Genomic DNA, 15,976 nt, shown 5'->3' with positions numbered 1-15,976 from the left:
TCTCTGATGGCTCAGGCTTGGTGTCCTATGAGCCAAGGGCTTCTGGGGAAGGAACCCAGGGTCAAAGTTGTTCCTACCTGGGCTTTTCATGAGAGCATCCTGCCGACCCCTTCTGACCTCAGCTCTGTTAGCCCCATCCATTCAGGATCCAGACAAATCAGCATTTCTACTTTCATGGCCTACTCCCTTTAAGTGAACGCACATGTATGACAGAACATATATAGTCCCACTTAGGATTTTCCTGAGCTACTGTCCCTGTACCTCATACCACACCCCACCTCTCCCTGGAGCAGAGTCCTTTTGAAGCAGAGAACCTAGTCTTGGGTGTCTGGCCTCTTCCTGGGGACTCCTGGGACTCAGAGGTGAGAAAATGGAGGCACAGAGATTTTACTCAAGAGTTTAAAGACTTCATAAGCAAAGTTTTCACTCGGTTAAAAAGCATCCTTAGGATTTATAGTACATTCTAAAACCGGGTTAAGCGAATTCCAAAATGCAGAGGGTAATAAAATGCAGTGTGGGATGTGGGAGATGAGATGGTGGGGAGAGACCACCTTAGACAGGTTAGTGGGGGTGTTGGGAAAGAGTGTGCTTCCTCATATGCTCTGAAATCCAAGTTAACGGGGAAGGCCACTTCTTATTGCTAAACCAAGGCGCGCTCAAGTCAAACGGGGCTGGTAGGCAGCACAGAGGGCCCAGGCGGCCTCTGTCTTTTATCCTTAAACGCAAGGGAGAGCTTGGCTTCCCCACTGGTGGAGGGTCAGTCTCACAGTGTGCCCTAGATTGGCTAATTTGGAAAGCATCGACAAGGAAAAGAAGGTCAAGAGCCAAGGCCTTTACTTCGAAGTTTTACAGGGCGGGGGAGATGAAAAGATTTGAATGAAAGTTTTACAAGGTGGGGGTGACCTAGGGAAATCGGCTCTTGGTGGGTTAGCCACCTTTGATAGTAAAAAAACAAAGCAAAACCGCAAAGCAGCGCATTTCTCACAGAGAAACCTTTATTGCTAGGAGGGTCTGAGAAAGCATCTCACTGTCTGCGCAGCCCCGGCTGGTTTTGATTTCACGGCCTACGCTGGAGAGTCGGCTCCGTGGTAAAGAGTGCCCATGTCGGGTTCCCAGTACACATGCTGGCTCACAACTTCCTGCAACTCCAGTGCAAGGGGCTCCAAAGTCTCTTCTGGCTTCCATGGGTACCAGGGACACACACACACACACACACACACACACCACACACACACACACAGAGCAGGCAAAACACCTCTATATTTAATAGGAAAACAAAACCTTTAAAAAACAATCCACAGCCCTCTTCTTCAGTAGGAAAAGAGGAATCAGAGAACACAAGGGGAGCTTGTACTTGGTGCACACAGCCCAAGGGGGCAGAAGATTCTAGAAATTTGACTCGGAATCTAGGGGCGGAAGGAATGCTCCTGACTGGAGGGAAACAAAATTCTGGGTGTGTACTCGTGGGTAAAGCTTAACGGCACCATACTGAATGAGATGTAAGAGGAAGAAAAGATGCAGGGTGGCCCAGGGGTTGCAGAATAGGCCTGGGTGCAGGAGAAGATTCAGGAAAGCCACCCAGGAAGCAATGGCAGAAGCCGGCTCCTGGGTTTGAGTCCTCCAATAAAGGACCTGCATTCACAGAGCAGTGCAGATTTTATGATATCACAGATTCTTTAGCTGAGCCTTCAAATCACAGAGGTAACGAGTTTGGGCCTTTTCAGACTAGTGTTTAGGAGAGCTGATTCAATAAGCTGGGTAGATTGCAGCTTACAATTTGTTGCTGGACTGGTTGGGGGCAATTAACTTTGTCGAGTTCCTTGCATTTCTGGGCAGTGGGTGTAGTTTATGGGGGCAGAGTGTTGACAACAGCAGTCTGAGTCACTATTTCTAACAGTATGTGGGCAAGCCACGCCTGCCTACCTGGGCAGGTACCACGCGAACAACCTTAAGTGCTGTTGACACCAGCTGAGCACTCTAACAAAGGAGGAAGAGAAACCATGCTGTTGGTTTTAAAGATGAGGGCTACAAGCAGATTCCAGTCTAACAGCATCTATGAGACGGAGCTAAGCCATCTCCCAGCGAGGCCCTGGGGCTCTAAGCCAGCTCCCCACGTCATGAGGAACCACTGTGCCCTTCTGACAGGTGTGGAGCAGTGACTAGTACAAGTAAGGGGTTGGGGCACTGGGTCTAGACTTCCCACAAGCCAAAGGCGTGATTAACAGGCTACTGTCAAAGGGAAATGGGGTGCCTAGACCCTGAAGACTATTAACACAAGATACTAAATTAGCACATAAAAAGTTTCAAGGAAGCCGGGAGGGTGGTGGTGCACGCCTGTAATCCCAGCACTCTGGGAGGCAGAAGCAGGCAAATTTCTGAGTTCAAGGCCAGCCTGGTCTATAAGAGTGAGTTCCAGGACAGCTGGGGCTATACAGAGAAACCCTGTCTTGAAAAAAAAAAACAAATCCAAAAAAAAAAAAAAAAAAAAAAAACCCAAAAAAAAGTTTCAAGGAGGGCCTTGGTGGAGAAGGGAGTTGCTTCTGTGGGGTTCCTAGGCATACGACGGCTGTGCGGAGCAGGAAAGCCTCAGCCCCTCCCAACCTGCTGTAGCAATTGGCTCAGAAAAACTGCGCACCATCACCTGCTGCTCAGAAGACAGACAGCAGGTTTGCTTTCTTCAAAAGTTACATTCCGCTCTCCCTTTGCCTTCTTCGAAGCCTCCCTCATCCACTTCAGATATTACCCCGCAGGCTGGTTGGGAACAGAAGGCTCAAAGGTAAACTGAGGATGCTACCTCCCTCCCCCCCCCCCCCCCCACACACACACACACGAAGAGCAAGCAATGGCAGAACCCTGGGGTGGCCTTCTGTGCTGGTGTGAATACACTGCCCTGCCTGCTGGAGGCCACGTTATGGTTTGTGTCTAAGATGGGCAGAGTTGCGAGGGCCTGTGTTTAGATGCCTTGCAAATTTAGTGGGCCAAACACACACAGGTACCAAGCCAAGAATTCACTTTTAAATTTGTTGCCCAAGTAAGCAAATATTTTAACTCACAGTCAAAACTTTCTCTGAATGCCATGGAATGTGTAGAAACATTCATGTTGTACATGTTACAATAAACGCTAAAGAAAACATACAATCGTTCATGACAGTGAAACTTTTCCGCTTTTTAAAAGACATGAATCTTGAGACATTCCACCAAGAATTGGATGCTTATGACAGTAGGTTTTTTTTGTTTTGTTTTTTGTTTTGTTTTGTTTTTAAAGAAGCTTGCTAGTGTCCCAGGCCTTTGGGGATTTCTACACGTGTCACAAAGGAAGCAGCTGGATTATCTGTGTGGGAGCTCTGGGCAAAATGACGATCAAAGTCAAAAAGAAAAAAAACAAACTCACTTTATTTTAAAGACAATGATTGGCATACAGAAGGTATGCACCAGCATAAAGTAAACTTTCATGAAAAGCATTAAAATCCATTATAAATTAATTTATTAAATAGGTATTTGGTATATGTGATGGTTTTATTAGATAGTACTCATATTTATTGCCAACCCCTCCCCCAAAGTCAAAACAAATCAGAAAAAAATCTTGTAACTTCAATTTACACTAAATAATTTATCTCCCCAAACGTGTGTGTGTTCTGAGATGTGACACGTGATACAGCTTGGCTGGTCATTCTCCAACAGTCATAACATGACAGGACACGAGAGGCTAAAAAATGGCTCATCATAATTTATTTTATGTTAAAATGTACAGCTTTCTTGGTTTTTTTTTTTGTTGTTTTTTTTTCTTTCTTTTTTTTGAAGTAACTGACTAAAAAGAGAACAGGTAAATACAAGAGTGCTGCCCCTACTTTATACAAGGTGGCGCCGCCTCTCCTGCTTGGGCCCTGCTGTCACCTGTACAGGTACAAAGGCTACAAAAGGAAGCAATATAAACAGACACAAATAACTTTTCTGCTTTTTTACATGCGATTTGTAAGCTTAGTTTGAGCTATTCACAAGCTACTTTTCTATTTTTCCTTAAAAAATAACTCCAATATTTTATAAAGATAGAAAAATCTACAGATGGAATGAAAATGTAAAGTTAGAGGCATTTCCATAAAATAGCAACTTTACACCAAATTCACTATTTTTTTTTTTAAATCCTGCCAAGTATTTGGACATATATGAAATGCTTCAAAACCTGACAGATAAACACTGAGATATGCTTCATTCAATAAACAGAAGTGTGCATTTATAAAACAGAAAGCTGCCTCTCCCCAAAGGAGCCTGCCACCGAAATGGAAAGGGTCTTCCCAACTTTACACCAGACATTTAGCAATAAACCCCTTCACTAGCCAGACGGGGATAGCTCTGATAGCTCTTTACAGTTTTATAATTAACAAAAATAGAGTTGTTTTTTTTTTTTTAACCCTCAAATTAGGGTACCCTAATCAAGGCAAAAAACTTAAGAAATGGCTTACCGTTAGCACAACACTTGTCCAGTACTACAAAACGCACTGTCACTAACAAAGACATTAGCGGCATGCTGAAGGATCACCTTAAACAAAATATACAGTCATCGAAATGCTAAAGGCATTTACACGGAGTAGACAAGGAAGGAAAAAGCCGGAGGTTCAATAGTAAAACAGGTGATTTGGGGAGGGGCTTGTATCCACACTGTAACGGAAGCAGGCATGACGCGTGGCCACTGCCAACTGTAGTCCTAAGAGAGGCCTTCCTTTGCAGATAATTTTATATAAAAGTAACAGAAATAAAGGTACCAAAAAAGAAAAAAGGAAAAAAGAAAAACAACTTGTATAAGGCTTTCTGCTGCATACAGCTTTTTTTTTTGTTTTTGTTTTTTGTTTTTTGTTTTAAATAAATGGTGCCAACAAATGTTTTTGCATTCACACCAATGCTGGTTTTGAAATCGTACTCTTCAAAGGTATTTGTGCAGATCAATCCAATAGTGGGGCCCAGTGGGGTGGGCTGCCAGGCTGTCTACCGTCTCATGTAGGACCCATTGAGAGACTGTTTGGACATGCCTGTATTCATATAGCCGTGGTGTCCGGGGGCCGTGTACATCATGTTACTGTGGGGTGGGGTCTGCATTGGCTGCTGGGCGTATGGCTGGGTCCCCATCATGCCCATCTGCATCTGCATAGGGTACTGGGGTGTTTGATTCATGTAGCCGTGGTTGCTGTGGTAGCTGCTGTTCATCATCGGCTGGGACATGCTGTAGCCATTCATGGCGTTCAGCGTGTTCATGTTCATGTTCACAGAGTTGACGTTGTAGGCTGGCGCTGGCATCAAGTTCACACTCATGTTCATGCCCCTCTGCATGGTTAAAGTCCGCGCAGGAGCCTGCATGGGTACAGTCTGGGAACGCCCGTAGATTTGTGACTGATGGGTAGCAGCAGCTGGTGACAGCGATGCCGACTTGGTTCTCAGGGAGACGTGGCCCTTGCTGGCAATCTGAGTTTGCAGTCTTTGGCTGTGGGAGATGCCAATATTTGATGCAGCCATGTTCCGCTGCAGGAGAGGTGGTGGCAGATTCATGGGAGGCGGGGTCAGGTTGGGGGGTGGGGTCATGGTAGCTTGTGCTTGGGGCCCTCCAGGGACGGAGTGTGGAGACTGTGAAAGCTGAACAAGCCCTGTGTTACTTAATGGTGTGGACAAAGAGGCACTGTTTGCATAGGAGGTCACAGCAGCGGAATGGCTGTAAGGCAATGAATGATCAATAAGTGTATTAGTTAACTGCTGCAGTTTGGCAAGGCTGAAGGTGGCAGATGGCTGTGGGTAGTGCCCAGCCCCAAAATCACTTTGACCCATTCGCTCATATAAGCCAAGGTTGGCATTGCTGGTCTCGGGGATGTCAGCCAGCTGCATGGGTGGGGTGAAATTGGCGGCCATGCTGCACTGAGCTAGCTGTTGGCTGCTACTGGGAGGCCTCTCCACCACACAGCCTTGGGGAGACTTGACGCTGCAGGTTGGAGGGGAGCTGATGCTGGTCTGCTGCAGCATGCTGCAGCTCCCGCTCATGTTGGACATCTGCTGGGTGACTGCACAGCTGCTCTGAGTCAGATTGCTGGACGTGAGACTGCCGTAGGAGCAGCTGCTCTGGGAGGAGCCGTTTCCACAGATGCTGCCTCCCATGGTCGAGTCGTAGCTGCTTGGGTTCTCGTAGTTCTCTGTTGTGCTCTCGATACTGCCCAGGTCGCTGAAGCCGCTGTCAACCACCTGTTGAGAGTGATCTGACACCGACGGGACGTCCATCATTGGACTGGTCTCCATGTTCTGCAGAGGTGGCACTGTGATGGCAGTCTGATCGGGGCTGATTTGGGCATAGCTATTCTCTAGGGCAGGGACACTGGGGCTATTGACAGAACGAACTGACTGGCCAGGATGGGAATGGACAGATGAAACTGGGCTACTATGGTCTGATTGTTGGCACTCGTCCAGCGTGGTGGCAATTTGAGGACTTTGGTCTGTGTGTGTATAGTTCTGCAGGCTTCTGCAGGCCTCTTGAGTCTCAGCGCAGTCTTGAAAGGTGTCATCCTGCTCCCTGCTTTCTTGGGTCAAAGACTGCACAGCCTGGGCGGTCTCGGAGTCAATCTCCACGGCGGCTGTGCCTCCCTCTTGGAGCTCAGCATCAGCACCATCGCTGTTCTTTTGGTCCTGCTTCTGTGTCTGTTCTTCTGGGAGCTCCACGTCAGACTCCTGTGTAGTGCCAGTGTCTCCAGCAAGCTCCTTTGGCTCACTGCTACACGACACTGCAAGATCAACACCGCAGTTCATCAAGACCTCAGGGTTAGGGTGACTCGGCTGGACACTAAGGTCTAAAAAAGCCTCCTGGCCCTCCAGTGCATCTCTGAAGGCTTCTTTGGGGAGGTCTCCCCTCTCCATGGTGGCAGCCTCCATGTGGCCATCATCTTCGTCATCTGCATCATGGTCCTCATTGTGAGACGGCTCTTCCTCCTCGTCCTCGTCCTCTTCGTGGTCATCCAAATGTACAGGGTCTTCCTTTTCCATGGAGATCTCTGGTTCTGCTTTTTCTTTACTTTTAGCACCATCTTGGTCTTTTTCTGCAGTTCCTTCTTCTTCTTCCTCTTCCTGTTCTTCCCGCTCTTCCTCCTCCTCTTCCTCCTCCTCACCTTTGATGAGATCCTCCTCCTCTACCTTTTCACCTGGTGATTTATGTGGACTCACAGGTATGCCTATCTCTTCCCTTCTGTTCCCTTCTTGAGGCAGCAGGGCTTCCACGGTCTCTGTCACCTCCCGTTCTGTCCCCACGGGGCTGCCCTTGTCCTCTGAAACCTCCTTCTGCTCTGCGATTGTCCCCTGGTCCTCTGGCTCCATGGGTGTCTCTGGGGGCGTGTACAGATTCAGCTTAAACCCCGCCTTCCTCTCCTTGCTTGGCTTCCACTTGGAGAGCCCTCGCTTCGATCCTTTCGGCCACACTTGTCTGCACTTTAGAGGCTCAGGATTGTCTTTGCTGCCTTCTTTCAAGCGTTCTGCATTCTCATCTACATCTTCTTAATGAGGAGACAGAAAGACAGAAAAGCACACATTTTAGGAAGGAAACCCAGAGACAACTTAACATACCCCTCTAAATATATTAGCAAGCACTGCTTTTACCGTAGCACTTTAAGAGTTGTTGAGAAAGGCAAGCAAGACTACCGTGGAATAAGCCTACGCGAGTAACTTAGGCCTAGGAAGTCAACACACTTTAAGACGTAAAAACTGGGAGCTCCACAATACTAAAAAAGTAAAACAACCAATTTCTACATCAACAAATGAATATACCGCAGGACAGGATTAGTGCTAGGTTAGATCTGAACCATCACTGTACTCAAAGGGTTAACAAAGGGTTAATTTGCTACCTCCCTGAGGGTATTATTTATTTATTGCTCATTTTATTTTATGTGTGTTGGTGTTTTGTTTGCATGTATGCATGTCTATGCACCATGCATATGCCTGGTACCAGAGGAGGCCAGAAGAGGGCATGAGATCCCTTGGAACTGGAGTGATAGATGGCTGTGTACCACTATGTGGGTGCTGGGGAGGGAGCTTGGGTCCTCTGGGAGAGCAGCCACTGCTCTTACCACCAAGGCATCTCTCCAGCCCAGACAGTACTTACTGTGACCCTCTGAACTGAATGAGTGACTACCCAGAACAGCGTAGCTGTAATCATCATCTTTAGCATCATAATTTATCAATGACATAAGCTAAAATACAATTACCAAAATTATTGCTGAATACTTAAAACACAGGGGATTTTGTTGTTGTTTTTAAATATTTATGTATGTGAGTACACTGTAGCTGTCTTCAGACACACCAGAAGAGGGCATCAAATCCTATCACAGATGGCTGTGAGCCACCATGTGGTTCCTGGGAATTGAACTCAGGACCTTTGGAAGAGCAGTCAGTGTGCTCTTAACTACTGAGCCATCTCTCCAGCCCCTGTTGTTGTTTGAAATCAGGGATTCTGTTCACAGTATATTAGGGATCAGTTTGCTGTTCAAATATAAGGCCTGATTTAGAATGACAATTAGAAACCAGATATAATTGAATATTTTCTTGCAATTCCAAAACCTATTCTTCTGTACCTACATGCAGCAAACAAACACACATATCCATGAATATGCACAAGGAAGCAAACACCTAGGCCTTAGGACCTTCCTTATCAAAACAGTATTTTTGCTGGGTAGTGGTGCCTGGTCTACACAGTGAGTTCTAGGACAGCTTCTGTCTACAAACAAACAGTGTTTTAGAGACTAATAAAAACAAAGTCACCAAGTTGATGCCAGAATGGATGAGTTCAGCGAGGTGAGCTCATTTACATAATAAAGAGATTGCTCCTAAACCTTTCCACGGGTGTCAGCGACTGGCTGAGAACATGTACCTTACAGAGGAGGACTCTGCAGAAGTGCCAAGCTCCAGGCCTTGGCCACTTTTCCAAGGACACTCACGCCATTTCCTTTCATCCACAATGGCAGGAATCAGTTCACATGGGGGCTCACCAGGTGCAATGTCTCTAGTGCCATCCCACTCCCCCTGCCCTCTTTTTTTTTGGTGACAGAGTTTCTTTGTGTAGTCATGGCTGTCTTAGAACTAGCATTGTAGAGCAGGCTGGCCTCAAACTCAGACATCCACCTGCCTCTGCCTCCTGCCCTAGTGTTGGGATTAAAGGTGTGCGCCACTAACCTGAAGGAACTGGTTTCCTCCTGCTCCCATGTGAGTTTCTGGGATCAAAATCAGGCTGTTGGGTTGGCAGCAAGTGCGTCTACCTACACTTTACTCTAGGAGCCCCTGACCATAGGTTTCTACAGGAATGCATCCTGGGTGAGAAGATGGGTTTTCTGATAATCTCCTTTAAGAAAGGAGAGGATCGTGAAAGAAATGCGGTGGAGTGTGACCATAAAAGGTAAAGAGAACAAGGCTGCGGTGAGAGGCAGCCACAGCTCCTCTGTGGGCTTCGGAGCAAACACCTACTGTGGAACTAAGGCTTGACTTCCACACCGGGAAAGCATGCTTGGCCTGCGCCTCACATGCACACAAGAGGCTAGGGAGCTGGCTCAGTGTAGGAGCTTGCCAACCATCCTGAAGACTCGAGTTCACACCCCTTACACCTGCATAAGGGCCAGCAGGGACGCCCTGGGCCTGGAACCCCTCGGTACTGAGGTGGCAGATGAAGGCCGACAGGTCTTGGGGGGCTCACTAGGTATAAGGCTAGCTCAAAGAGGTTGAGTTCTAAGTAAAACTGGAGAGAGAGATATGAAAAGAGATGGATAGAGAGATTAAGAGGGAGGGGAAGGAGGATGGGTTAGGCATGCTGGCCAATCCTAGCACCTGGAGGGCAGAGAAAGGCTGACCTCTAAGTCTGCGGCCAGTGTATCTGTATAGTGAGTTCCAGGCCAGCTGGGGCTACATAGTGAGAGCCTGTCTTTAAAAAAGGAAATGACAAAATTAAAAAAAAATGGAACAGGAAATAGCAGATATTCACTAAAAAGCTGGGGGAGGGAAGGGTACTGGCTTATATTCTGAAGAAGAGCTGCAGACAGCAACTCCTGTGGTTCCCAGAGAAAGGAGGTGAGGTGTTCCCTAGGCTGCAGCACATTTGGGACAGAGCTACGGAGAGCTGTCCTCCAGATCCTCACCGTTCCTAATGGAGTGCCTGTGCTAACAGAGGTCGGGATACTCGCTTTAACCAGGGCATCAGAGACAATGCAGTAGAGCCTGGTATGTTTGTAGAGGAGGATGTCCCTGTCAACTTCAAAAGAAAGTCTGTCTTTGGGATTTTTGTATCACCCCATATTAACAAAGCTGATATCTTTGGTATGCCAAGTTCAGATGGTTCTGGATCACACTGAGGAATGTCAGGATACACCCTGATGGACTGAGAAGTTGTTTTCAAGGAAGACAGAAGTGTACACTCACCGTACACTGGCAAACAAATACCCTGATGTCCAAAAAGGCTAACTAGGTAGAAGGGCACACAGCAGTATTAAGGAACGAGCACTGCATTTCTTACTGTCTTCAAAGTTTAGGGTGAGCCAATTTCTACAGAGTAAGATGAACCCATCTAGAAGATTATTCTGATTTAGAAACAAAGTACTCCATTCCAAGGAAAAGGGGGCGAGCCTCTGGGAAGGGAAAATGTGTTTCCGGGGCGCTGGCACACCCTGTGTGTGGCTAAAGGTCGTTGAAACCTCCACTTACCTCTACAAAGGGCGGCGCTCCTGAAGAAATGATTGTCTTTTCCTTCCTCTTCCTCTGTCTGCCTTTTCTTCCCTGACTGATGTTGGAATGCTTTTCTCAGAGCCGGCTTCCTGCCCGCCTCCTCCACAGCGATCTCACAGGTCGGCTCCAGCTGCGGCATCCGCCTCTCCTCATCCGAGTTGTCAAAGGGCTCATTCAGCACTTCCGTAGTCTCGGAAATGGTCTCGGTTGTTACACTGCTGTTGATCCTCCTGCGTTTACGACCCCTTTTCTTCTTTACTACAAAAGGCCTCTGAAATTAATTCCAAACATAATACGTAAGTGCTCCTGAGAAATTAAACGGCTGAGGCGATATGCAGCAAACGTGCACTGAATGCGTGCCCGAGACTCTTACAAGTCAGGACTTCTGCAATGCCTTTGTACTTAACCTTCCATTTGATGTGGAACATCCCTCTTGGGCACCAAGAACACAGGCAAGTGTTTTCCAAATCAAACACTTGTTTACTCGCGCAGATGCTTTGAGAGAGACCACCCTAGCCACTCGACTGCAGATTTTAAAAGCCGAGCATGGCTTTTCCAGCATATATTTTCTAAGTGGCACTCACTAGCTTCAGTATCTGGCACAGCACATGTTTCTAGAAAAGTTTTTATAATGTGCTTTTATAAATGTTGCAATGATCAGCAGTCAGGTCAGTCATTTAATACCTTGTACCTGCTCTGGAGATGCCCAACTGCATGACAGGTACTGTGAGAAACATGGTGGGTTTAAGGTGAACCTCCTTGTCCCAGAAATGAAAGAATGAATAATTACTGGTTAGAAAACTTGCAGAGTTAGAGAGTCTTGGCTAATGGCATGTGGGCAGTTAATAATTTGACACACTATTTTGATATGGAAGACACCTTAAAAGTGATGCAGCCTCTGAATAAGATAATGGCACAAATGATTTCCTATGGTTACAATAAGCTATTTTCCCAAAGGGAAAGAAATCTAATATACAAAATTTAAATAAAGGAACAGGTAGATTCAATGCTAAGATCTGTGTCTATGAACCATGAAACTGTCAGAACTATGCTCTCCGTGAGGGCTCTGCGTGTCTACGTGAGGCCAGCCTCTGGGCCCAGGCTGCAGCTCACTAGCACAGCACTTACCGCTCATGCACAAGGCACTGGGCTCCACTCCCAGCATGGCGAGGTGGTGGGAGCACTACCTCCAGGTAAACAGTACCGAAGAATTCCTGCATCTTACATTTTTAATACTTTCAACGTTCTTAAAGAACACATATAGGCCTATTAATAATTCTAAAGTTTAACCATATTAGTAATTAACCCTTGCTGTTATCCATCAGTCCCCTTTGTCTGCTCAACCTCTCTAAGCCACTACGCCTTTCCTGCAAACACCAGTGCAGCCAATATAAAGAGCTGGTTTCCTTCAGGTTGAATCAGTATGGAGAGCTGTGGCCCACACCATGCCTGGAATGACTCTGCTTCTCATGCTTCCAGATCCCCTTCCTCTCCTTCTACCCAGAACACAAGACTGTCTTCTTTGTCCAGGAGGCTGAAATGCTCAGGAGCCACAAGCGCACCTCCTGGGGTGCTCCCTCTGCTGCCTCCTACTGTGGTGCTCCCTCTGCTGCCTCCAACTGTGGCGTCAGAAGAAAGAACCTCGTCGGGAGTTAGACTAGCAAACTGCCTGAAAATACTTCTCAGGACAGCCCTGGGGATGAGCTTTCGTTTCTACCGTGTTATCCCTCCTTGTCAGGGCTGTATTAACAATATCTGCCCTGCTGTTTGTCATAGGTAGAAATTACAGACAAAGACAGCAGATATGGAAGAACAATTACCCCCCCCACAAAAACCAATGTTGCAATTTCTATCCTACGGGGCATGAACTGGTGCCATCTGGAGAGACCCCTTGGTAACCTGGATATGAAGAGTTTTCCTTCTGTGTAGCTGGCCACACAAGCAGAACACCTGCAGCAAAGTCAAGGGTCTGGAATACCTAAGAACCCTATGCAAGAATAAGGGTCATTAATGCAGGGACACTGGGCTTGGGGCTCTGAGGTGTGGTTGGCCCTCTAGTGAGTCATGAGACCTCCCTAGACCAGCAGGTGGCAGTGACCACCTGACTAGGTTAGCATGCTGCTAACAACAGCACACTACAGCTGCAGGATAAATGATCACGACACTGGACCACCGAGACGTGAACCTACACGGAAACCCCATCCACGGGGAATGCAACAAAAACCGCCAAGAGAAGCCAGACTGAAAACAGCTCCACTACGCACACACCTTTCTCTTAATGGAAACCGACTGGGGCTTAGTCAACCGTGGGGGAGATGTCTGAATGCTCTCCTCCTCCTCCTCCTCATCTTCTTCCTCTTCCTCCTCCTCTTCTTCTTCCTCTTCCTCTTCCTCACTGCTCTCTTTGGACAGTTCTAACAGCTGTCCTCGCTCCCCGGCCACTGGCCGCCTCTCTGGAGAATGCAGGTATTTATTTTTTGATTGTACTTTTGCAGACGATTGCCTACTGGTGGCTCTGGCCGACAGGGTCTCCTGCTCCTCCTTCTCCCAGCAGCTGGCTTGTTCCATTAGTCGTTCAGCCTGGGGTCGGGGGCAAAATGGTGATCGGTGAGGTCAGTTACACAGTTGGAGCCTCCAGGATCAATGGAAAAGGGTCTCTAAGGGAGTTCTGATCAGGACAGTCAGCTGGCCACGCAAATCCCAGCTGCATCATCTCAGGACCCCCGGCATCAGTTAGGATCACAAACCTAATATGGCTGGCTGGGTTTCACGGGATGTTTAGTGGCATTACTGACGCAGTGAATTGACTCGAGTCCTTTATCACTACATTACATGCTCACTGGCATGGAGCACGCCAAGCAAGTTTCTAAACACAAGGAATCGATTAACACGGCAGCCCTGCAGCCCAGCACCAAGTCTGATCTGATTACACACTGTCAGTGCCGAGAGTGCCGCGTTGTGATCAATGATAAATGTCTCATTTTTCATACTCAATTCAATAAAATTATCATGTCTTATTCAGTTAGGATAAATTAGTGCTTTATCATTTCATAAGCTATATGACCGAGCTTTTACAATGATGCTAATGCCCTCTTAGCTTAAGCAAGCTACAAGACAGAAGTCACGGCTCAGGATGATGGAGCTGAGCATCACCTCCTTCTCAGCCTCCCGCTCTTCTTCAGAAACCACGGCATTAGAAATTAAAATTGGGGTCCATCTTAGACTCTCCGGGTCAAGTTCGTTGGGTCGAGAACAGTTTTTCAGCTTTTCCATGTGGCCCAATATCAACTTTTCCCTTCTGATGATGACAAACCTGCAATATAGGGAGACAAGACAAAGTGAGATAAAAAACTGAGAGCTAGCTGGGTGCACATACCTTTAACCTTAGCACTTGGGGGAGGCAGAGGCAGGAGGCTCTCTGTTGAGTTCAAGGCCAGCCTGGTCTAACAAACTGAAAACGAGGGTAGCCAGGGCTAGACAGTGAGGCCCTTCTAAAAACAAACAAACAAACAAACAAACAAACAAACAAACAAACAAACTCAAGATTGGGTGGACATGTTGCTGCATACCTGTAATCCAGCATTGAGGCAGGAGGATCACTTTGAGTTTGAAGGTTGCCTGGGCTCTAAGAGCCTGTCTTAAAAAAAAAAAAAAATCCCTGGCCAACCCAGATTCCTTTGACCCAGGCTGTGAACATGGAAAGCACAGCAAAAGCACAAACAGCAGGCTTGATGCTGCTGTGGGGGCTTGGGGGAGGCCTCTCCTGCCCAGGGACCACGGCACTCACCTGCCATCTCTCCTGTCAATCATGTGGAGGTGCTGCAGAGTGGTGGCAATGTCATGTGGGCACATGCCTGTGGCTCTGCTGATGGCCTTGATGCTGATGTGCCTCTCATGGTGGTGGTAGAGGTATTCCAAGATGACACTTTTCCAGTAGGCCAGGTAGGAGAGCCGGCCCAGATCAGAGAGTGGCTTTTCTGGAGACCCTGCTTGGCCTTCTCTTCGAGAAAGCAAATAGCCTAGGGCAGGAAAAGCAAAACCCCACTCAGTGTGGTTGGTCAGAGCTAGGTCTAGGACCCACTAGGAGCAGTCTTGTCCCCAGCGAGGTGAAAGCCTCACACTGGAGAGGTGCGTCCTGTCAAGCACATCACCTCTTTCAATTACAGTGATGTCACCTTGTCAAACTTCTGCTTGTCAATCTGTGGTGACACTGTAAGCCAATTCACACAGCTGGTGGCAGCAAACAGACATGGTGGTATACATCACAGAGACGGAAAGCTAAGACTAAAGAGAGTACTTCTGGGGAGTCGACACATAAATCCCCTGCAAGCCTGAAAGTCTTTCAGATCCTCAATGTCAGGAACTCTTGGATCCTGGGGAGGGACCACCCCGACAGTAATAGGCAGGTTGTTTTTCACGAGAGGCCCCAATGACCCTTTGACAGCTGGGGCTCAGTAAAGGGGCTCTGGCTGACACAGTCTGTATTGCCTACTCAGTTTAACTAGCCGGCTGATCTGAAGCTGTTTTAGGGCTAATAAAACACTGGCTTTCAAGCCTATGGTGGCAAACACAAATCTACATTGCTAGCTCTATTTTTATCCATTTCATAAAAATTAACTTTTAAACCAACCTGAGAATGTTGCTCCTATAATTACAAATAAAATAACATGGCAAAATGACACACACACATGATCCGTGTGATACTGAAAACCCCTGAGCACATGAAGCTTGAACTGTACAGGCTTTCTGGCAAAGAGACTCTGAAACGAGAAGACTTTAAGCCCACTTGGAGGAAATGAGCGAAGCTGGCGGCTGTCTCTGTAATTAAGAGCCACTAATGGAGGAGAGAAGAAACATTGTCTGTCAAGTAGTGATGTCTTCTTTGCTCTAATTATTTCAACAGCCTCACCTTCGTGAACTTCCTGAGTTTAAACAAACATCAGACACATACAGTAGGTGGCAGCGATTACTAAACCAGGCTAATCTATAACCACCCAGGCCCTCAGCACTTCTCCTCTTTATCTACATTTCCAAAATGGCTGCACTTGCAAGAATTTTCTGTTTTAGTTTTTTGTTGTTGTTACAAAGAGAAATCAATGCCTCAGATCCATTTTTCCTGTTTCTCAAAACCACTTGCAAATAAATGCAGAAATCTAGAACAAGATACTCTATCTCAACAGCATTCTGAATCTTTATAGCTTTAATCTGAATGTCACCATACAAAATAGAAATAAAATAAACATCGTGTTTTGCC

The 15,976-nt window shown here is 47.0% G+C and overlaps 1 protein-coding gene across 6 annotated transcripts in view; it reads right to left on the bottom strand.

Annotated features, from left to right (window-relative positions):
- Nucleotides 1-3,707: 3,707 nt before the first annotated feature.
- Kat6b (lysine acetyltransferase 6B) overlaps nucleotides 3,708-15,976 on the bottom strand; it is a 167,700-nt gene continuing 155,431 nt past the window's right edge. For 5 of the 6 annotated variants that reach the window (XM_052189866.1, XM_052189865.1, XM_052189868.1 and 2 more), the window contains 5 exons: nucleotides 14,510-14,741; nucleotides 13,876-14,035; nucleotides 12,991-13,302; nucleotides 10,702-10,993; nucleotides 3,708-7,514 (listed from right to left, as the gene is read on the bottom strand). In XM_052189866.1, the coding sequence (XP_052045826.1) occupies nucleotides 4,981-7,514; nucleotides 10,702-10,993; nucleotides 12,991-13,302; nucleotides 13,876-14,035; nucleotides 14,510-14,741 (3,530 nt within the window). In that variant the 3' untranslated portion in view covers nucleotides 3,708-4,980. The remainder of the gene's footprint in view (nucleotides 7,515-10,701; nucleotides 10,994-12,990; nucleotides 13,303-13,875; nucleotides 14,036-14,509; nucleotides 14,742-15,976) is intronic. The other variant, XM_052189867.1, reaches the window with a different exon arrangement.

The sequence above is a fragment of the Apodemus sylvaticus genome, chromosome 8 (genome assembly GCF_947179515.1).
Source record: "Apodemus sylvaticus chromosome 8, mApoSyl1.1, whole genome shotgun sequence".
In the NCBI taxonomy this organism is placed as follows: Eukaryota; Metazoa; Chordata; class Mammalia; order Rodentia; family Muridae; genus Apodemus; species Apodemus sylvaticus.
The sequence above is the reverse complement of the archived record's forward strand: the minus strand, read 5'-3'. Positions and strand labels throughout refer to the sequence as shown.